General features: G+C 42.3%; 1 protein-coding gene across 1 annotated transcript in view; it reads right to left on the minus strand.

Moving 5' to 3' along the window:
• The window catches only part of LOC145349809 (uncharacterized), a 113,832-nt gene that overhangs the window by 27,185 nt on the left and 63,655 nt on the right, over positions 1 to 22,992 (minus strand). The window contains exons 30-39 of the mRNA XM_080198353.1: positions 22,130 to 22,237; positions 20,226 to 20,279; positions 13,106 to 13,159; positions 10,045 to 10,206; positions 9,145 to 9,252; positions 4,738 to 4,845; positions 2,894 to 2,947; positions 2,665 to 2,772; positions 804 to 857; positions 568 to 675 (exon numbers count right to left, since the gene is read on the minus strand). Of these exons, the coding sequence (XP_080054479.1) occupies positions 568 to 675; positions 804 to 857; positions 2,665 to 2,772; positions 2,894 to 2,947; positions 4,738 to 4,845; positions 9,145 to 9,252; positions 10,045 to 10,206; positions 13,106 to 13,159; positions 20,226 to 20,279; positions 22,130 to 22,237 (918 nt within the window). The remainder of the gene's footprint in view (positions 1 to 567; positions 676 to 803; positions 858 to 2,664; positions 2,773 to 2,893; positions 2,948 to 4,737; positions 4,846 to 9,144; positions 9,253 to 10,044; positions 10,207 to 13,105; positions 13,160 to 20,225; positions 20,280 to 22,129; positions 22,238 to 22,992) is intronic.

Genomic DNA, 22,992 nt, shown 5'->3' on the forward strand with positions numbered 1-22,992 from the left:
GAATATTTCAGATGTTTAAAGTCTGTTTTTCCTTTCCATTTCTTTTTTCTCCTCAGAAGTAATCTGCCACCCTAGGAACTACAAACCATCTCAATAAGGATATAAGATTTAAATATGCATTTCGTCTGCGGTTCTAAACTTCAAATAACGAACTTGCACTCAATTGATATGCACAGGGTGGCTTGGTGGTTAGCACTGATGTCTCACAGCGCCAGGGATCCGAGTTCAATTCCAGACTTAGATCACTGTCTGTGTGGAGTCTTCATGTTATTCCTATTGTCTGCGTGGGTTTCCTCCAGACAGTCCAGTTTCCTCCCATAATTCGAAAGATATGCTGGTTGGGTGCATTGGCCACGCTAAATTCTCCCTTAGTGTGCCTGAACAGGCACCTGAGTGTGGCAACTAGGGGATTTTCATAAAACTTCACTGCAGTGTTAATGCAAACCTATTTGTGACATTAATACATAGTCTAGTCTGCTGGGTATAAATATGTTAAGTGCAAATTAAAGGGGTTTGAAAGCCTGGGTTCGTTCTCCTGTTTTTCTGGCTTAAACATAAAATACTTACTGGCGGTCCTGGCAGACCAGGTGCACCAGGGAATCCGCGATGACCCTTGATACCATTGTTACCAGGTTGTCCATCTTCGCCTTTATTGCCACGTGGGCCTTGTAGGCCCTAAAAAAATACATGAAACCATGGAGATTGTAATAGTATTATCTAACTTCAGTTTCATTACAGGACATATTGGTAACAGCTTAAACCATTTGGATATGATTTCCTGAAACAGACCATCATCAACTTACCACACGTCCAGCAGGCCCAGGAAGGCCTGGAAGACCCCGCAAGCCTGTCGGTCCCTAAAAAAAGTATTGATTGTAAGAGAAAAAAAAAGTTAAAAACAGTCATGCTCAAACATTATGCTGGACACAAAATTAGTTTGAGTAATGGCAACAGATTTAGAAGGATTTTTGTCTCGTTAAATTTATGAACTAGGATAAATTAGACAATAGGGCTGGAATTTTACTGGCAAGGCTCACAGAACGATATTCTCCATTGGCCTCAGGCGGGATCTTTATAAGCCTCGGCTGGGAGAGGCAGTAAAATTCTAGTATAGACTCTCCAAGAAAGTCATAAGACTTCCCTGTTGTGAAACAGATGGACACGTTTTACAGTCCGTCATAGACTTCCTCATGCAGATTTATTCAATTGGTGAAAGCATTTCTTGCCAACAGAAGGATCTCCATCCATGAGGTGGCTTCTTTGAATGGCAATTTATACACTGGTACAACTTGAAAAAAAAAATTAAACTTATTTAAAACTAACTCACCTTTTGCCACTACTGGCACTAGTTAGTCCTTAATGACACCATTAACACACCCCTTTGTCCTATATCCATGACCATTGTCAATTACTCCTTTGCTCCAGCTTATCCTCATTTTATTCTGGCTCAACTCCTCCACCCACCTCTACAACTATATAATTCTTTCTATCTTTCTTCCGTAGAAGGGTAATACGGACTCAACTTATTAACTCTGTTTCTCTCTCCACAGATGCTGCCAAATTTGTTGGGTTTTCCAGCATTTTCTGTTCTTAATTAAAATTGTATCCGGCAACGATTGAATAAACCCATTATTCCCATCTTTGGTCAAGTTATTCCATTTCATCCATTCCTCTGATTTTATTTCCATGGCCCTGAAAATTTACCCCTTCCAGTACTATTCTCTTTTGAAAGCAATGATTATCAGTTGTATAATAATATGCATTGGATAGATAGATGTGTTCACTAAATACACATTTATTTGAATTGTTGTTTTCTTATTTCAAAATTATAGAACCCTACAGTGCACAAAGAGGCCCTTCGGCCCATCGAGTCTGCACCAAACACAATCCCACCCAGGCCCTATCCCCATATCATACCACTAGTACCTCTAACCTACGCATCCCTGGATGCTAAGGGGCAATTTCTTAGCATGGCCAATCAACCTAACCCACACATCTTTGGACTGTTTCTGGGAGGAAACTGGGGTACCTAGAGGAAACACACGCAGACACAAGGAGGATGTGCAAACTCCACACAGACAGTGACCCGAGCCAGGAATCGAACCCAGGACCCTGGAGCTGTGAAGCAACAGCGCTAACCACTCTGCTACCATGCCACCCCACGGTATTATTGACCAATTATTAACCAAGCAAAGCTATGCTAGGTCCTTCTTGGTACATTTCAAGTATATTATGGAGGACCTTCAAGAGCAGGACACTACCTGGGCTAGTGCAAAGGAATTGCTGTCCATAGTTCCTCCAGCCCTGCGAGAGACAAAGTCTAGGGTTGAGATTTTCTAGCCCTTCCTGCCAATGAAATTTTCCATTCCTGCTGAAGGAGGGTGACCCCCCTGGCAGGACCCCCAGTGCCATGACATGTGAGCCCACAAAAAAATACACCATAGAGACTGGCGGGACTGGAAAACCCCACCAGCGGCCAATGGCGAGCTGCCTCCGTTGCCTGAACAGAAAATTCTGCCCATCTATTCTCAAATGAATCGAAATACCTTCAACAGTTTTAACAAGGGCCTGATGAAGCCAATTACAATTGTCTAATAAGGGACAGCTATTTACAAATTGATAAACTGTAGAACAACTGCGACAAGTATTAATTTTCAAACTTACTGATGAACCTCGGTCACCTGGTTTGCCTGATGGACCAGGCTGACCTGGAGGTCCAGGAAGTCCAGAGGAACCTCGTTGACCCATTGGGCCAGGATCGCCACGATTACCCTGCCAAAACAAAACGTTAGCAGTCGCCATTGATGGAACAAAAATGAACATTTATTTTAAATTCTTTGTTAATTTGTTAAGCGTGCGGATGGTACATCATTTAAAATTTCTTTGCCCTTACCTTAGAACCAGGGTTTCCAGCTTGGCCAGGAGAACCATCAGAGCCCGGATTACCCTAAAATGTGACAAGGGACACCCTCATCATAATGTAGCTTAAAACGCTCGTAAGATAACACCGCCATCACGACTGGGAATGGAGAACATCTTTATGAACAGTGGTCTAAACAGCAGACTTTCAATGGTTGTTTGTTAACCCAAAGTTACTGTTTAGACATGAGGGATCGTGTGCTGAGAATGAAACAAAAACAGAAAACGCAGGAAAATCTCAGCAGGTCTGCCAGCATCAAGATTTGAGGTGTCCAGATCACCAACAACCTGTCCTAGCTCCGCCCCCCCCCATGTTAAAACTATAGTTAAGAAAGCCCACCAACGCCTGTACTTTCTCAGGAGACTAAGGAAATTTGGCATGTCCACTACAACTCTCTCCAACTTCTACAGGTGCACCATTGAAAGCATTCTTTTTGGTTGTATCACAGCTTGATATGGCTCCTGCTCTGCCCAAGACCACAAGAAACCACAAAGGGTCAGGAATGAAGCCCAGTCAAACCCACCTCCCATCCATTGACTCTGTCTACACTTCCCGCTGCGTCATAAAAGGATAATTATTATCCTTTTAATTAATTAAGCATAATTAAGGACCCCACGCACACCGGATGTACTCTCTTCCACCACCTTCCATCAGGAAAAAGATACAAAAATCTGAAATCATGTACCAACAGACACAAAAACAGCTTCTTCCCTGCTGCTATTCGACTTTTGAATGGACCTACCTCACCTCAAGTTGATTTTTCTCTACACCCTAGCTATAACTGTAACACTACATTGTTCACTCTCACCCTTCCTTCCCTATGTATGGTATGCTTTGTCTGTACTGTGCACAAGAAACAATACTTTTCACTGTATACTAATACATGTGACAATAATAAATCAAATCGAAAAGCATCTGTGAAGAGAGAATAGAGCCAATGTTTTGAATCTGGATGACCCTTTGTCAGAGCAAATGTTGGCTCTATTCTCTCTCCACAGATGCTGTCAGATCTGGGAAATGTCTAATAGAACCTGCTGGAGGTGTACAGGTGCGTGTCAAAGTGTTTGAAGGCGGGGGGGTATTTCCGTGTTCAACTGCCCCCCTCCGAACCTGTGACGTAATGGGGCTCCCGCTATGCAATGGCAGGAATGCCATTATAATACATTAATATACACTTCACAAGTCTCCTACTGTAACATCCCCCCCTTTTAGGGAGCTCTTCCCCCCCTCTACCCCCTGACCCGCCCGCCCCTTCCTGGGGGCATGACATCACAGGTTTAGAAAAATAGAGAAATGTCTAATAGAACCTGCTGGGAGTGTACAGCTAAGTGTTTCAAAGTGTTTGAAAATATAGTAGGAAAACCTGGCAAGTCTCCTGACAAGCTGCCCTTCTCCCCCACCGGAGACAACGCCTTGAAACCAAATCATAAAATCCTGCCCTTAGTTTCTGCCCTGTGTCTACAACTGTTTCAAATCATTATCTACTCTTCCCAAAGAAAGATGCAGCAGGCTACGCCAAGTCGATAGGGTTAGCCAAGAAATAATTATGCAAGAAAATTACTGTGGAGATCAGTTGAAATGATTCAAATAATTGTAGCAAAGTGGTTAGCACCGCTGCTTCACAGCTCCAGGAACCTGGGTTCGATTCCTGGCTCGCTGTCTGTGTGGAGGTTACACGTTTCTGTTTTTGTTTCAGATTCCAGCATCCACAGCATTTTGCTTTTATCTGAGAATGACTGTATTGAGAATATGGAATAACGCTATGGTATCAGCTGTTTCATTTAAGCGTAAAGTAAAACACGAATAAAGCCACTCACATTACTACCAGGTTGACCAGCTGGTCCAGTCATGCCAGGCGGTCCAGCTTGACCGGAAGGACCTCGTTCGCCCGGATTACCAGGGGGACCCTGTTTGCCAGGCTCACCCTGAATAACACACAATTGTATTCATTTGAGCAAACATCCTTACTGATATATCATACTTTCTTGAGTAGAATGCAATAATTCTTGAAGAGCTTTTAAATCGGAAATGCGAGTCCTCAGCCAGTCCCCAAAATGGGTGACAATCAAACAAAATTTACAATAACAAGCCTGTCACAAATTATAGGAGGCAGCTGTCTGGCAACCTACCAGATTAGCTATTTTGCCAGTGAAATCCCAAAAACAAATCTCATGTCTCTCGGGGGGAATTTCCACCCCATTTTCAGTGGGCATGAAAGGAGGTGGTAGAGGTGAAGGAGCAAGGGAGAGTTCCAAAATGGCTTTCAGGGGGATATTTCCGGGTTCGAATGCCCCCATCTGAACCTGTGACGTAATGGGGTTCTCGCTATGCAATGGCAGGAATGCCATTTTAATACATTAACATACACTTCACAAGTCTCCTACTGTATCATCACCCCCTTTTAGGGAACTCTTCCCCCCCTGCCCCTTGACCCGCCCACCCCTTCCTGGGGGCATGACGTCACAGGTTTAGTAAAATAGGGACATGTCCACTAGAACCTGCTGGGGGTGTACAGGTAAGTGGCCAGGCAGCATGCTGGCAGGGCAGTGTCGGGGGCCAGGGCTTAGGGGGAGGGGGGCGCTTCTGTTTGGGATGTTTGGGATGGGTGCTTGGGTTCCCTGGAGCGAGGGGTTTCCTGGGGCTGAACTCCTGTGCCCATGGGAAGGTTCCCCGGGGGCAGGAGAGCTTGTGTGTCATCAGAGGAGGGATCAGAGGAGATCCCCTGTCCAGAGCGGGGACTTCATCTTTCTTTAGATCAGGCACCTTTTAAAAACAGCACCCCAATTTGTAAGGAGCTGAGGTTGCTGCAGGATTATTCAGAGCCTATGGAAAGCACTTCTTCACTTCTTTTGTTTGAAAGTGTTTGAAAATATAGTAGGAAAACCTGGCAAGCCTCCTGGTGGGCTGCCCTTCTCTCCCACCAGAGACAACGCTTGAAACCAAATCATAAAATTGTGCCCCTAGTTTCTGCCCTGTGCCTACAACTGTTTCAAATCATTCTCTACTCTTCCCAAAAACAGATGCAGCAGGCTATGCCAAGTCTATGAGATTAGCCAAGAAACAAGTGTGCACAAAAATTACTGTGGAGATCAGTTGAAATGATTCAAACCACAGTGGGATGGCACAGTAGCACAGTGGTTAGCACTGCTGCTTCGCAGCTCCAGGGACCTGGGTTCAATTCCTGGCTTGGGTCACTATCTGTGTGGAGTTTGCATGTTCTCCCCGTGTCTGTGTGGGTTTCCTCCCACAGTCCAAAGATGTGCAGGTTAGGTTGATTGACTAAGCTAAATTGCCCCTTAGTGTCCCAGGACGCGTTGATTGGAGGGATTAGCAGGTAAAATATGTAGGGATATGGGGATAGGGCCAGGGTGAGATTATTGTCAGTGCAGACTTGATGGGCCAAATGGCCTCTTTCTGCAGTGTATGGTTTCTAAATGGGGGGTATTCAAAAGTGAGCAATTATGTCATAATCCTATGCCCCTCTATTTTTTGAAAGTACAATTAATTTTGCAATTTAAACTGAGACAGAGAAATTTGTTTAAAAACACAAAGCCGTATTACAAGTTGAAGAAACCAACAAATTACCCTCAGGGTAACATGAAGAGAGAGACAGTTCCTTTAATTCAGACACCCATCAAAACTCTTAACTGTTGGAGAGATATTAAAAATGCAAAGCATCGGATATTAAAACAATGGCTGCCACAGCCACACATTCAAAACCCCTTAGAAATACACATGGGTGATGTATTTCAAAACAAGATTATCCAGGCTTCAGAGAGATTGCCAGTGACACAGGTGGTGTCAAGAAAATGATGCAGAGTAAATGGACTGAGGGCTGCTCCCTCTCTCTATATTTGCATGCATACATGTATGTGTTAGTCTGAGTGACAACATGCGGGCTGAATGCTTGGCGTGGCATTTTTATCATTTTTCTTTGGTTTAGCTGTTAATAAATTTGTTCTTTCTTTGCCTCATAAAAATCTTATTTGATTGGTTCCTTACTGCTCACAGCTAGCATAGTTCAATACATCTGGAAATAGATCACACTTCCTTCACTGTCACTTTGTCAAGATCCTGGAACTCCCTCCCTAACAGCACTGTTAGAAGTCGGCTCACCGCCACCTTCTCAAGGGCAATTAGGGATGGGCAAGCAACACCCACATCTTAAATGAGAAAAACATTCCCATTTGGAAAAGGCACATTCTGATATAAAAAGAAACTTAATCGTTTGTTGTGACCAACTGAGGACCTCAGCTAGAAGTTCACCCCTTTTCACCTGATGGAAAACTTGAACCCCAAAAGACAGCGTCAACTAGAGCTGCTGAGAAGCAAAAAAAACAGTAAAAGGGCCAGGGTTCTCAGAAAATAACTGCAATTTCCAGTGGAGCTAAGAAAACAATTAAAGATTGATGTGGATATCAGAGACTCTCTGAAAGCTGAACTGAATGGAGGCAATGTTTTAGTGAGGGTCGGGGAAGTCAATGGAGGTTATAGGGCTGACAAAGAGCATTGATAGTAAATCTGCAGTATAAATATTATTATATATTATTTAATAGCATAACACAGCCTTTCTAGAAGGCATTTGATAAGGTGCCTCACAAAAGGTTGCTGCATAAGATAAAGGTACACAGAGTCGGGGGTAAAGTGTTAGCATGGATTGAGGATTGGCTATCTAACAGAAAGCAGAGAGTCGGGGTAAATGGGTGCTTTTCCGGTTGGCAATCAGTAACTAGTGCTGCAGGGATCGGTGTTGGGGCCTCAACTATTTACCATATACATAGATGATCTGGTGGAGGGGAGTGTAGGTAACAAAGTTTGAGGATGACACAAAAATGAGTGAGAAAGCAAATTGTGTGGACGACACAGAAAGTCTGCAGCGAGATTTGGATAGGCTGAGTGAGTGGGCAAGGGTCTGGCAGATGGAATATAACGTTGGCAAGTGTGAGGTTATCCACTTTGGAAGGAATAATAGTAAAATAGACTATTATTTAAACGGATAAAAATTACAACATACTACTGTGCAGAGGGACCTGGGGGTCCTTGTGCATGAGTCGCAAAAACTCAGTTTGCAGGTGCAGCAGGTGATCAAGAAGGCGAATAGGATGTTGGCCTTTATCGCAATAGGGATGGAATATAAAAGCAGGGAGGTCTTGCTGCAACTGTACAGGGTGAGGCCGCACATAGAGTACTGTGTACAATTTTGGTCCCCTTATTTAAGAAAGGATATATTAGCTTTGGAGGGGATATAGAGAAGGTTCACCAGGTTGATTCCAGAGACGAGTGGGTTAGCTTATGAGGAGAGATTGAGTAGACTGGGCCTGTAGTCATTGGAGTTTAGAAGGTTGAGGGGAGATCTTCTAGAGACATATAAGATAATGAAGGGGCTAGACAGGGTAGAAGCAGAGAGATTATTTCCACTTACAATGGAAACAAGAACTAGGGGGCATAGTCTCAAAATACGGGGGAGTCAATTTAGAACAGAGTCGAGCAGGAATTTCTTCTCCCAGAGGGTAGTGAATCTTTGGAATTCTCTGCCCAATGAAGCAGTGGAGGCTACCTCGGTAAATGTGTTTAAGTCACAGATAGATAGATTTTTAACCAATAAGAGAATTAAGGGTTATGGGGAGTAGGCCATCCAGCCCCTCGAGCCTGCTCCGCCATTCAATATGATCATGGCTGATCTGATAGTGGGTTCAGTTCCACTTACCCGCCCACTCCCCATGGAGTATAAAAGCAGGGAGGTCGTGCTGCAACTGTACACTGTCAGATCAGCCATGATCTTATTGAATGGCGGGGCAGGCTCGAGGGGCTAGATGGCCTACCCCTGCTCCTATTCCTTATGTTCTTATGTTCTTTACTTTCTGACTCTTTCTAGAAAAGGTAGTGAAAATCATAGAATCTCTACAGTGCAGAAGCAGGTCATTTGGCCCATCGGATCCGCATCAACTCTCCGACAGCATCTTGCCCAGATCCTATCCTTATAGATTCAGGTATTTACCATGCTAATCCTCTCACTCTTCATATTTTGGGAGACCAAGGGACAAATTGGCATGGCCAATCAATCTAACCTTGTTTCCAGAAGGAATAATGCAGTAAATTTCTTCCTATTTTCCTGAAGAAATAGTTTCCTTTCAGTATCCAGAAGCCATAATTAATATCACATAAATGTGGATTAAAGACATAAAACATAAAAAAAAACATTTTCGAAGAGAATGAGTACTTACTGATGGACCTCTTGCACCTGCGGGGCCTGGTTGCCCTATTGAACCAGGTAAGCCTACCAAGCCACGTGATCCTATTATACCTGGAGGGCCTGGTATACCAGAAGGACCCTATCAAAGAAAATAAGGTTCAGAAAATAATAATGCTTGTTGTCTCCGATGGAAGAAGGTTTTGTGGCACAGTGGGTAGCAACCCTGCCTCTGAGCCAGAAGCTCCAAGTTCAAATCCTATCCCAGGATTTAATGGCCATTAAAGGTATGTTCATAATGCAGATTTGAATTGTCAACCTGCAAAATCTTTCCAACAATGGCAGGCAGTAAGACAGGAAGAGACTCCTGGTCAGCCACATTGGATGTGGGGTGGCATCTCTTAAGCTATAAGCCGCTGGCAACAGACTAGCGATGAGGAATAACTAACTATGGAAACAGGTGAAAGTCTACCTTGGTACACTATTCGGTGCAGGAAGAGAATTGGAATTGGAATTTCCTATGCGTAATAATTGAACCAAAACATTGTTAAGAATAATAAGTAATGTCAATAATAAGAAAATTAGATGTACTATTTGGTGTTAAGCCCAATTTGTTTCGACAAAATCAATTTGCTTACTTTTCTAATCATCTCTTACATTAGTGAAAGCTAAAGGGTTGTGTAACGTGCCGCATTTTCATCATAAGACTGCAAAAATACATTGGGGATATGTGTCAATGTCACAGCAAATCTGTTTTACAATGCTTAGAATCAGAGGGATGTAACTTCAATTGTCCAAAATGATGATGTTCTGTGCAATAATTTTTAATTAACCACTCTAAATTGTATTTCAGAAATCAGCTCCAGTATCACATTTTCTCAGTATTAACATTCAGAATGTTCTGTTTGAGATGGCAGCCAAATGTCTTACTTACTGGTGGGCCAGATTCGCCACGTGGGCCTTTACTGCCAGGGTTACCTGGTTCGCCTTTGGGCCCAGTAGGTCCAATTCCACCACCTGGGCCAGTTTTACCAGCTGGACCAGGGAGACCAACTTTTCCAGGGGGGCCGGGAGGACCAGCGGAACCATCGCTCCCCTGTTAAAACAAACATCAATAGGAAGTCGAAAAGGACAATGGAATTTCTGGAAACTTCTGGAGACAAAAAAAAAACAAACATTGTTCTGCTAATCTGTCACGTAGATTACAACAGGATCTTGGAAGAAGCCAGAGAAATTTGACACGACTGTTCACACAATCGCATATGACAAGGAATTAATATTCTCCGGGTGTATAGTTCACAATTTACATCTGCAATTGTCACAAAGGTTGTTTGCTTTGGGTGAATAAAAACACATCTGTAAAGAGAGACTGCGATACAACAGGACAAGGGATAGACTTAAAAAAAACCCTGAAGACTGCAACGCTGAACATTGATTAACGTGGAGTGGAGTACAGCATAGCTGCAGGAGGCAATGGTTAATTCCACCTCACAGGGATGAGTGGCCTTGGACATATACTTATGTCATCTTTTCACATTCTCCATTAAGTATCATAAAGACATTTTCAAAGTATTCAAAAAGACTAACATGAATAACGGAGCCTGACGGCACTGACAGCAAAATGTGCTTGCTCCCCGCTTATGCAATGGATCAAAAATAGTTCTGAGCAATTGTTATTAGTAACGAACAATCTAATGCACATGGTAAAATTATCACATTTATCATCGAAAACAGGAGGGTGTAGAAATTACAGTGGGAAAAATTTTGGTCCCCTGCTCTTATTAGATGGTGAATTCAGAAAGAAGAGAATAAGGGCAAGTTAAGATGGGAAGAACAATTATTGAGATTGAGAGGTTACTCGATGCAGAGGATGAGGAAGGAAAGAAATGAGATTGTCTCAGGGCTAAACTCAAGGTGGGATTTGGGATGTTAGCAGATAACTAACACCTTAAAGATTGAGGAACTCAAAGATACAGAAATTACATGAGGAATATGGTATCATATCAAATTATTGATAAAGGCCATAAAAGGCAGTAGGAAGTAGAGTGATATGAAGAGATCCAGGAAGAAGCACGACTGAAGTTTCAGGCAAACACAGGATACAATCATCCTGAATGAGGTTATGAAAGACAAGGCACTTTCTTGTGAATAAATGTACTGAGAGAAATGCAAAGTGGGGTGTTAATTCTTGAGCTATTGGCAACACTCAAGGGTGGCGGAATGATTGGAATAGGAAGAAAGTAAGCAAAGTTAGTCTGGAGTCCTCAAGAAGATGGAAGAGACTGGTAAGGAAGTACATGGCTCAACTGGAGAATACTGAGTGAGGCCATAGGCCCATGGAAGGTAAGCTTTGGAATGTGACAGCACGGAAGGGCAACAAGACAAGTGATCCACGGTGGCATAGACTGGGGATGAAAATTCCCTGAGCACAGAGAAATGGAATGTGGCATGAGTGGTTTCCAGTAAGGGAAGGGCGAGAAAGGCCATACAGAGCTCAAAAAAGACCATGATATTTAACTGAAACAACAATATAATCATTTGCATTAATGGTGATTATAGTGTGCTCTCTTAGGATTTCCCGTAAACATGTATAATTATATAATATTCAATATTTAGAAAAAACTGACATCAATCCAGTTGATTGACTAGGAATAATTATTGAAGACTTCATGAAATAAATACATTGTGTTTTCCAGTTTCCCTTTCAGTATTATACTTTGGACATGGGGTAAGTTTATCTTTGATATTTTATGATCTCGTTGCTGTCTATGAATTATTGCAAAGAGTAGGGTTCACTTCATTGCTCTTATTTTGCAACATATCCTAAAAGCTCTTTTCTGAAATGGATAGCCAGTAGTGAAATAAAGGCTGCAGGACTAAAACACTAGATTTACACATTGCACCCTTCAAAGGGATTTGATGCATTATTAGCCTATAAATTAATAATTTAGAAATGTGCTTGGAACATGTTTGCAATTTTAAATACATCTGATAATGAATAGTTAAAGGTTTTCTTGTCAGTTCAGAATTATTTATGCTCACACCATTTGTTCAGCAATATTTACAAACTAAACCAAGGAACTTCTTTATGGGAGTCAGTGTTTGTTAAACAGAGGTTATTCATGCATTGACCAATGATACAAATAACATTAATCAAAGCATATAATGTCTGGTGTACTGGGAAAAGAAGTTAGTTGAAGGTCACAGGGAACTATCATTTTTTCACTTTAAAAAGAATTATTTTATTCAATTCCTCATGTGGTTACATTGCTTTTATTTGCCCTGATTATCATTCTTTGGTTTTATTTTTGCTGTTTTATCATAGAATCCCTACAGTGCAGAAGGAGGCCATTCAGCCCATCGAGTCTGCACTGACTCTCTGATAGAGCATGTTACCCAGGCCCAAACACTGCCCTATCCCTATAAGCCCACATATTTACCCCCTTAATATACACATCGTACATTAAGGAGCAATTTAGCATGGCCAATGGACCTAACCTGCACATCTTTGGACTGTGGGAGGAAACAGGAAAACCAGAGGAAACCCACGTGGACACAGGGAGAACATGCAAACTCCACACAGACAGTCATTTGAGATTGGAATTGAACCTGCGTCCTTGGCACTGTGAGGCAACAGTGCTAACCACTGTGCTGCCCTAAATTTAAATGATTTCGCCTCTTTGTTATTATCTCTAATAACAAAGAGTTATTAGAAACAAGAGGAACAAGAGGTTGCTAATAAACTATCAGCCCTCTGAGAAACTGGAAGAAAAACACAGTTCCATATATAATTAAGGTTTGATTACTTGTAAACCTATCGAGGAACGTGCTCAGAATTTTCAACCAAATAATGGTATTCGGTAATAAATGTTTAAAGATAAAAATGATTATAGTTATGCTCAGAGAAATGTTAAACGTCTAAAGATAACAACTAGGGTAATGTAACAAGAAAACTCCTTCACAATGAAGTAGGTGTGACTAGAAACACTACTTACTGCTGGTCCAACTGCACCAATTGGACCTGGAGCACCAGGTAAACCAGAAATACCCTAAAAAAGGAAATCAATCTCAATTAGACAAGTCTCAAATCTTCTCACCTAAAGTACAGTTTACTTATCATAAACATGATCTTACAGTTATGGTGAAATTTTAAAAAAATGGTTTTGGATTACAACAGAACATTATAGAGTCCCTACAGTGCAGGAGGTGGTCATTCAGCCCATCGAGTCTGCATTGACCACAATCCTACCTAGGCCCTATTTCCATAACCCCACATAATTAACCTGGGTCAATTTAACATGGCCAATCAACCTAACCTGAACATCTTTGGACTGTGGGAGGAAACCAGAGCACCCGGAGAAAACCCACGCAGACACGGGGAGAATGTGCAAACTTCACTCAGACAGTAACCCGAAGCCGGAATTGAACCCGGGTCCCTGGCACTGCTAACCACTGTGCCGCCATTATATTGATGATGCAGATAGCAACAGATTGCACTGAGATGATGTATGATTTCCACTATAATATCACACATAGCATTAGAGAGTATAACTGCTTCATTTCACACCAAATTCCATCACCTTTGATCTAAACATGAAACACGAGAAAAGACTTGTAGGAATAGACAAATCTTTTAGATGGAGCATTTTTGAACAGTATCTAGATCTTCCCTAAATGCATGATAAAATTGATAGTTTTGTGGAACAGATGAATTCTGTTCTGACTTTGTAATATACAAATTTGATAATCCCAGCAATTTTGTGAATTCATACCCATTTCCAAGACCTTAGATATGATTAAACTGTGTTATCTTCCCTTAAATGATCACAGGTTCCTTTCAAGGATCATTGTGATGAATGCCTAATGAAAATCTAATGATGACAATGAAATCATTGTTGAATGTCATAAAAACCCATATGGTTCATTAATGTCCTTTAGGGAAGGGAACCTTCTCTAGTTTACCTAGTCTAGCCTACATGCAACTCAAGACCCACACCAATTTGGTTAACTTGAATGCCCTTTGAAATGGCCTATCAAGCCACTCAACCATACCAACCACTCTAAAGATACCAATAAGGAATGAAATAGGATGGACCACCCTAGGCACCAGAAACAACAATGGCAACCCCAAGTCTGTCGACCTAAATTTTTCATTACTATCATCTGGAGGTTTGTGTCAAAATTGAGAGAAGTGTCTCATCAAGCACAGCTTACATAGCCATATTCACAGATTTGTATCTTACCGATAATGTTCCAGTCATCACCATTTCTGGAAATGGACTCTCCCGCTGGCAGGACAGACCCAGCAGAGCTGTTCACACTAGTATAATGTCAGAAGGGAGTTGTGTGGGTGTTCTCAGCATCAACTCTGAACTCCATGATGTCTCATGATACCAAGTTAAAATTGGGAAGGAAACCTTCTGCTGGTGACCACGTAACGTACCTCCTCGGCTGGTGAATCAGTATTCATCCATGTTGAACACTTGAAGGAAGCATTGAGGGTGGCAAGAGTGCAAAATATACTCTAGTTAGGGGATTCCAATGTTCATCACTAAGAGTGGCTCAGTAGCACCATTACTGACTGGGCTAGTCGAATCCTTGAAGGACACAGCTGCCAAACTGGGACTGCAGTAGGTGTGAGGCACCTCATCCTCACCAATTTGCCTGCCACAGAATCATCTGTCCATGATAGTATCAGTGGGAGTGACAACCGTACAGTCCTGTAGAGACATAGTTCTGTCTTCACATTGAGGGTATCCTCCATCATATTATGTGGCACTACCACCATACCAAATGGGATAGACTCCAAAAACATCTAGCAACTCAAGACTGGGCATCCAGGTGGCACTATGGGACATCAGCAGTGACAAAACTGTACTCAGTCACAAGCTGTAACCTCATGGCCAGGCATATCCCCAACTCTACCATTATCACCAAGGCAGGGAATCAACCCTGTTCAATAAAGAGTGCAGGAGAGTATGCCAGGAGCAGCACCAGGCATATCTAAAAATGAGGTGTCAACATGGTGAAGTTACAACAAGGGACTACCGGTGTGCCCAACAGCAGAAGCAGCAAATAATAGGCAGAGCTAAACAATTCCATAACCAATGGATCAGATCTAAGCTCTGCAGTCCTCCACATTCAGCATGAATGGTGGTGGACAACTCACTGGAGGAGGCGGCTCGAAAATATCTCCATCCTCAATGACGGAGGAGTCCGGCATTTCTGTACAAAAGGTAAGGCTGAAGTATGCGCAGCAATCTTCAGTCAGAAGGATGATCCATCTCAGCTTCCTCTGAAGACCCCCAGCTTCAACCAATTTAATTCACTCCACATGATATCAAAAAATACCTGAAGGCATTGCATACTGCAAGGGCTCCGGGCCCCGACGATATTCCACCAATCATACTTAAGATTTGTGCTGCAGAACACTGTGCTCCTAGCCAAGCTCTTCCTGTACATCTACAATTCTGCATCTTCCCAGCAATGTGAAAAATTAGCCAGATATTTCCTGTACATAAGAAACAGGACAAATCCAACCCAGCCAATTACCGCCCCATCGGTTTATTCTCGATCATCAGTAAAGTGATGGAAAGGGTCATCATCAACAGGGATATCAAGAGCAGTTAGTCATCTATAAATAATCTGCTCGGTGACACTCAGTTTGGGTTCTGCCAGGGTCACTCAGCTCCTGACCTCATTGCAGCCTTGGTTCAAACATGGACAAAAGGGCTGAATGCCAGATCTGAGATAAGAGTGACAGCCCTTGATATCAAGGTAGCTTTTGACGAACTGTGGCATTAAGGAGCCCAAGCAAAACTGGTGTCAATGAGAATCAGGAGGAAGATCCTCGACTGGTTGGAGTCCTACCTGACACAAAGGAAGATGGTTGTAATGGTGGAGGTCATTTATCTCAGCTCAGGACATCACTGAAGGAGTTCTTCAGAGGATTCTTCAGAATTCTACAGGCATTTAGAGATGCAAGGACTGATTAGGGACAGTCAGCATGGCTTTGTGAGTGGAAAATCATTTCTCACAAATCTGATTGAGTTTTTTAAAGGGGTAACCAAAGTAGGTAGATGAGGGCAGTGCAATTAATGTTGTCTACATGGACTTTAGCAAGGCCTTTGACAAAGTATCACATGATAGGTTGTTGCATAAAGTTAAAGCCCACGGGATCCAGGGTGAGGTATCTAAATGGATACAAAATTAGCTTCTTGACAGAAGCCAGAGGACAGTTGTAGAGGACTGTTTTTCAAACTGGAGACCTGTGACCAGTGGTGTGCCTCAGGGATCAGTGCTGGGTCCACTGTTATTTGTCATTTATATTAATGATTTGGATGAGAATATAGGAAGCATGGTTAGTAAGTTTGCAGATGATTGGTGGCATAGTGGACAGTGAAGAAAGTTATCTCCAATTGCAACGGGATCTTGATCAATTGGGCCAGTGGGCTGACAAATGGCAGATGGAATTTAATTTAGACAAATGCGAGGTAATGCATTTTGATAGACTGAACCAGGGCAGGACTTACTCAGTCAATGGTAGGGCGTTAGGAAGAGTTACGGAACAAAGAGATCTAGGGATACATGTTCGTAGCTCCTTGAAAGTGGTGAAGAAAACATTCAGCGAACTTGGTTTCATCGGTCAGCACGTTGAATACAGGAATTGGGACATCTTACTGAAGTTGTACAAGGCATTGGTAAGGCCACACTTGGAATACTGTGTGCAATTCTAGTCACCCTATTATAGAAAGGATATTATTAAACTAGAAAGACTGCAGAAAAGATTTGCTAGGATGCTATTGGGACTTGATGGATTGAGTTATAAGGAGAGGCTGGACAGATTGGGACTTTTTTCTCTGGAACATAGAAGGCTGAGGGCTGATCTTAGAGGTCTGTAGAATAATGAGGAGCACAGATCAGTTAGATAGTCAATATCTTTGTCCAAAGGTAGGGGAGTCTAAAACTAGAGGGCTTAGATTTAAGGTGAGAAGGGAGAGATACAAAAGTGTCCAGAGGGGCAATTTTTCACACAGAAGGTGGTAAGTGTGTGGAACAAGCTGCCAGATTTAATAGCAGAGGTGGAGACAATTTTGTCTTTTAAAAAGCATTTAGATAATTACAAGATGGATATTGAGTGATATGGGCCAATTGCGGGCAATTGGGATTAGCTTGGGGGTTTTAAAAAAGAAAGGGCAGCATGGACAAGTTGGGCCGAAGGGCCTGTTTACATGCTGTAAACCTCTATGACTCTCTGATTGTCCGAGGCCCCAACCATCTTCAGCTCTTACAGCAATGACCTTCCTTCCATCACATAGTCAGAAGTAGGGATGTTTGCTGATGATTGCACATTGTTCAGCAACTCCTCAGATAGCGAAGCTGTCCATGTCCAAAAGCAGCAAGACCTGGGCAATATCCAGACTTGGACTGAGAAGTGGCAAGCAGCATTCACACCACTCAAGTGCCATGACCGTCTTCAACAGGACAGATTTAGCCATTGTTCTTTGGCATTTAATGGCATTACTACCATTGACACCCGGAGTATAATCACCCTGGGGGTTATCATTGACCAGAAACTGAACAGAACTAGGCATATAAATACTGTGGCTACAAGAGCAAGTCAAACTCTAGGACTGCTGCAGTGGGTAACTCACCTCCTAACTCCCCAAAGCCTGTCGACTATCTACAAGTCACGAGCTAGGATTGTGGTGGAATCCTCTCCACTTGCCTAGATGACTGCAACTCTAACAACATTCAAGAAGCTCAACCCTATTCAGGGAAAAGCAACCACTTCATTGGTACCCCTTCCACAAACATTCACTCCCTCCAATGACACTGGCAGCAGTGTGTACCATCTATCAAGATGCACTGCAGGAACTCACCAAGGTTTCTTCGGCAGAACATCCCAACCCATGATCGCTACCATCTTGAAGGACAAGAATAGCAGACACATGGGAACACCACCATGTGGAGGTCCACCCCACCCTCCCACCAAGTTGGAAATATATCAGAGTTCTTTCAGTGTCAAAATCCTGGAACTCCCTCCCTAACAGCACTGTAGGTGAACCTACACCTCCAGGACTGCAGCGGTTCAAGAAGGCAGATCATCATTACCTTCTGAAGGGCAACTGGGGATAGGCAATAAATGTTGGCCCAGCCAGCGACACCCACACCTCATAAATGAATAGGAAAATTGCAATATTCAGTCAATGCAGCTTGATGCTTCTGTTTTTTTGTCACTAGCTGGTTCTTTGATACTCATGCATCTAAATAATAAAAGGGGTCACTTAACTGTAAATTTAAATGGGCCAAGAGTAGTTAGGAAGTCCACATTAAATGCTCCAGGAACCTGGCCCCTTCAACATACTGCCAGGAAGCAATTGTACATTCCATTTTCATTCAAAATCACTTAATGTGTAAAATGACCATTGATTTTTGAATTGATTTTAACTTTGACATTGGAGCCTGGAAGCGAAATTGTGCAAACCTTTCCCCAGTTCTAATGAATAATGCAAAGTGTTAAGTTTCTTGGTTCAAGGTTCATTAAATTAGTCACAAAGTAAAAAACATCCTTCAGACAGTTGTAAGTTTAGGAAAATTACCAAATGTTTTCTTGGAAGCAGAAAGGACATGAATTTGTGACTTTTTTAAAGCAATTTTCAGTCACTTTCCAGAAACCAGAAATCTTAACTCTTGTGTTTAGATGAATGACCATTATCTAACTCATCAACAGTTTTGATATCAGATGGAAGATGAAGGAATTAATGCGAACAATATGTGGTGATTGTTCTTTTTCTCCATATGGTGGAAAAAGCCTTGGGACTAAACATTTTTCTACAAAACAATGAATGTGAAGCCAAGAATTGAAAAAGATTTGTTTGGAGACATGTGCAATGCTAACATAGTGAAATTTATTTCCCACCCCCACTAACCCTAAAGAGATGTGGGGGGGGTGGGGGGCACTCTTTTTTCAATTGCTACAGCCTTTGTCATGCTAAGGTTCACACCATGGTTTATACAGGACAGTGTAGAATTCTGACCCAGTTCTAATGGGGGTATGTGTCCTAGTCTGGATGGTGTGTGATTTGATGGGGAAATTTCAGGTGACCCTGTTCCCAAATTGTCGCAACTCTTGTCCTTCACAGTTGTAGAGTTGGGAGGTGCTATTGAAATAAGTGAATTTAGGTGCGAACTTCTTTCTGCTTAATATAAGTTTTAATTCTTTTTTGTGTCACAAATCGGCTTACATTAACACAGCAATGAAGTTACTGTGAAACTCCCTTATTTGCCACACTCCGGCGCCTGTTTGGGTACACTGAGGGAGCATTTAGCACGGCCAATGCAGCTAATCACCACGTCTTTCAGACTGTGGGAGGAAACTGGAACACCCGGAGGAAACCTACACAGGCACAGGGGTGAACATGCAGACACCGCACAGATAGGTGGACCCAAGCTGGGAATTGAACCTGGGTCCCTGGTGCTAACCACTGTGCCATCCACTTCTGCATTGTATAATTAACAATGTATCAAAACAAATTATTTGGGAACATTCAATTCTGACTGTGGAATCTGGTGGAATGATAGGGCAGAATTCACTCATGCAGGACCAATGGTGGGAATGGGGGGGTGGAAGGTGAGGGGTAGAATTTGGCAGGGGGCCCAATGATCAGTTTCATGTCAGCATGGATTTATAGTGAGAGCTTCAGATGATTCCTGTCATGACAGATCAGGAATCCCACTTTAGTTCTGAACACCTTAATACCAACATAAATTCAGTAGTTTCAGTTTTTACCTTTTAATATGATCCAACCTCAACAGCTCTTTGAGGGAGAGGAACAGAATCATCTTTACGAATGATTCAACCTACCTAGAGTTTTCCAGCGTGTGGGTTTGAGGGAGGGCACAGTATTAAAAAATGACAAGAGTTAAAAGAATGTTACATAAAATTTTCAGTTGAACTTTGGATATTAAACGCTTTGTGCATGTAATGCTGAGAAGCAAAGTTATAAAATGGACATTGTATTCTTGTGGAAATCAAATAAATGCAATATCTGCGTATGAAGTGAACTATAGTAGCTTGCTCATAAATATGTCAGTAATATTATCAATACTTACCGGAGGACCTAGTAATCCACGTTCACCTTTTGCACCTTTCATTCCAGGAGGGCCCTATAATATTTCAAAAAAATTTGAATTTCAAAAAAATTTGCTACCACAGTCTATTTTTTCAGAAATCAAAGCACACACAAGATCATAGAGTCATAGAGGTCTACAGCAGGGAAACAGGCCCTTCGGCCCAACTTGTCCATGCCGCCCTTTTTTTAAAAACCTCTAAGCTAATCCCAATTGCCCGCATTTGGCCCATATCCCGCTATACCCATCTTACAATTGTAACTGTCTACATGTTTTTTAAAAGACAAAATTGTACCCACCTCTACTACTACCTCTGGCAGCTTGTTTCAGATGCTGGCCACCCTCTGTGTGAAAAAATTGCCCTTCTGGACACTTTTGTATCTCTCCCCTCTCACCTGAAACCTATGGCCTCTAGTATTAGATTTTGGGAAGAGGTATTGACTATCTAACTGATCTGTGCCTCTCACTATTTTATAGACCTCTATAAGATCACTCCTCAGCCTTCTATGCTCCAGAGAAAAAAGTCCCAGTCTATCCAGCCTCTCCTTATAACTCAATCCATCAAGTCCCGGTAGCACTCTAGTAAATCTCTACTGCCCTCTTTCTAATTTAATAATATCCTTTTTATAATAGGGTGACCAGAAATGTACACAAAATTCCAAGTGTGGCCTTACCAATGTCTTGTACAACTTCAACAAGACAGCCCAACCCCTGTATTCAATGTTCTGACTGATGAAACCAAGCATGCTGAATGCCTTCTTCACCACTCTGTCCACTTTCAAGGAGCTATGAACATGTACCCCTAGATCTCTTTGTTCTGTAACTCTCCCCAGTGCCCTACCATTAACTGAATAAGTCCTGCCCTGGTTCAATCTACCAAAATGCATCACCTTGCATTTATCTAAATTAAACTCTATCTACCATTCGCCAGCCCACTGGCCCAATTGATCAAGATCCCATTGCAATCGGAGGTAACTTTCTTCACTGTCCACTGTGCACCAATCTTGGTGTCATTTGCAAACTTACTAACCATGCCTCCTACATTCTCATCCAAATCATTTATATAAAAGACAAATAACAGTAGACTCAGCACCGATCCCTGAGGCACACCGCTGGTCACAGGCCTCCAATTTGAAAAACAACCCTCTACAACCACCCTCTGGCTTCTGTCATTAAGCCAGTTTTGTATCCATTTAGCTACCTCAATATACCATGCGGTACCTTGTCAAAAGCCTTGCTAAACTCCATGTAAACAACATCAACTGCACTATCCGCATCTAACTCCTTGGTTATGCCTTCAAAAAACTCAATCAAATTTGTGAGGCATGAGCTTCCACTCACAAAGTCATGCTGACTGTCCTTAATCAGTCCTTGTATCTCTAAATGCCTGTAGATCCTCAAAATACATTCCAACAGCTTACCCATCACAGATAAGAGACTCACTGCTTTAGTTCCCAAGCATTGCACTGCAGACCTTTTTAAACAAAGGCATAACATTTGCCACCCTCCAATCTTCAGGCACCTCACCCATGACTATTGATGATTCAAATTTCTCTGCTACGGGACCTGCAATTTCCTCCCTAGCCTCCCAAAATGTCCTGGGATACACTTCTTCAGGTCCTGGGGATTTATCTACCTTGATGTGCTTTAAGACTTCCAGCACCTCTTTCTCTGTAATATGTACACTCCTCAAGACATCACTATTTATTTCCCCAAGTTTCCAAACACCCATGCTTTTCTCAACAGTAAATATGGATGAGAAATATTCATTTAGGATCTCACCCATCTCTTGTGGATCTGCGCATAGATGACCTTGTTAATCATACGGAATGATCAGCATTATGAATACTTTGTTAATGGTCACTCAGGCAGGAATATTTACTTACCAGTTGACCCTGAGGACCACCTGGACCTGCAGGACCTGGCGGGCCAGAGTTACCTGCTGGACCAGGGCTGCCATCTGAGCCTTTCGGACCAGGCTGCCCGTCATGACCCTGGTTGAGGAAATTGAAGGTTAGTCACGCACCAAATTAAAATGGATACAATTGCCTACTTTCAATTCTGAGGGCAAGAAACTGAATTTGCACCAGTTTGTTTTTCATATCGAACATGCAGCACAATCTCAACACACGATCAGAGGTCAACCTGTGGACAGAGTGCAAATGAGATCTGCGAATGAGATCTGTTAGACCTCAGTCGCATTAATCACACTGTTGAAATTAGCATTTAGACTTAAGTGCATTAGTTCAGTACAGAATTAATAAGAGTATAAGAACCAGGAGCAGGAGTAGGCCATTTGGTCCCTCGAGCCTGCTCCACCATTCAGTAAGATAAATGCTTTCTGCGTGCACATTATTGGTAAGGTGGCGTTGGCGTAGTGGTATTGTCACTGGACTAGTAATTCAGAAATCCAGGACAACTCCATCACGGCAGATGATGAAATTCAAATTCAGTAAAAAGTCTGGAATTTTTTATTTAAAAAAGTCTGATGAAACCATTGATGCTTGATATAAAAATCCATTTGGTTCACTAATTAAAGGAAATCTGCTATCCTTACCTGATCTAGCCTATCCAGCTCCACAACAATGACTCGCTAATCATATTGAAATGGCAATCTCATTATGGTAATCAGCCGCACGCCTTCTGAAATAGCTTTGCATGCCATTCAGTTGATGGGCAGTGAATACTGGCCCAGCCAACAATGCCCACATCCCATGAATAAACTTGAAAAAAACATTCAATTGCTCTA

Source organism: Carcharhinus amblyrhynchos, chromosome 11, assembly GCF_965287045.1.
Source record: "Carcharhinus amblyrhynchos chromosome 11, sCarAmb.v2.hapA, whole genome shotgun sequence".
NCBI lineage: Eukaryota > Metazoa > Chordata > Chondrichthyes > Carcharhiniformes > Carcharhinidae > Carcharhinus > Carcharhinus amblyrhynchos.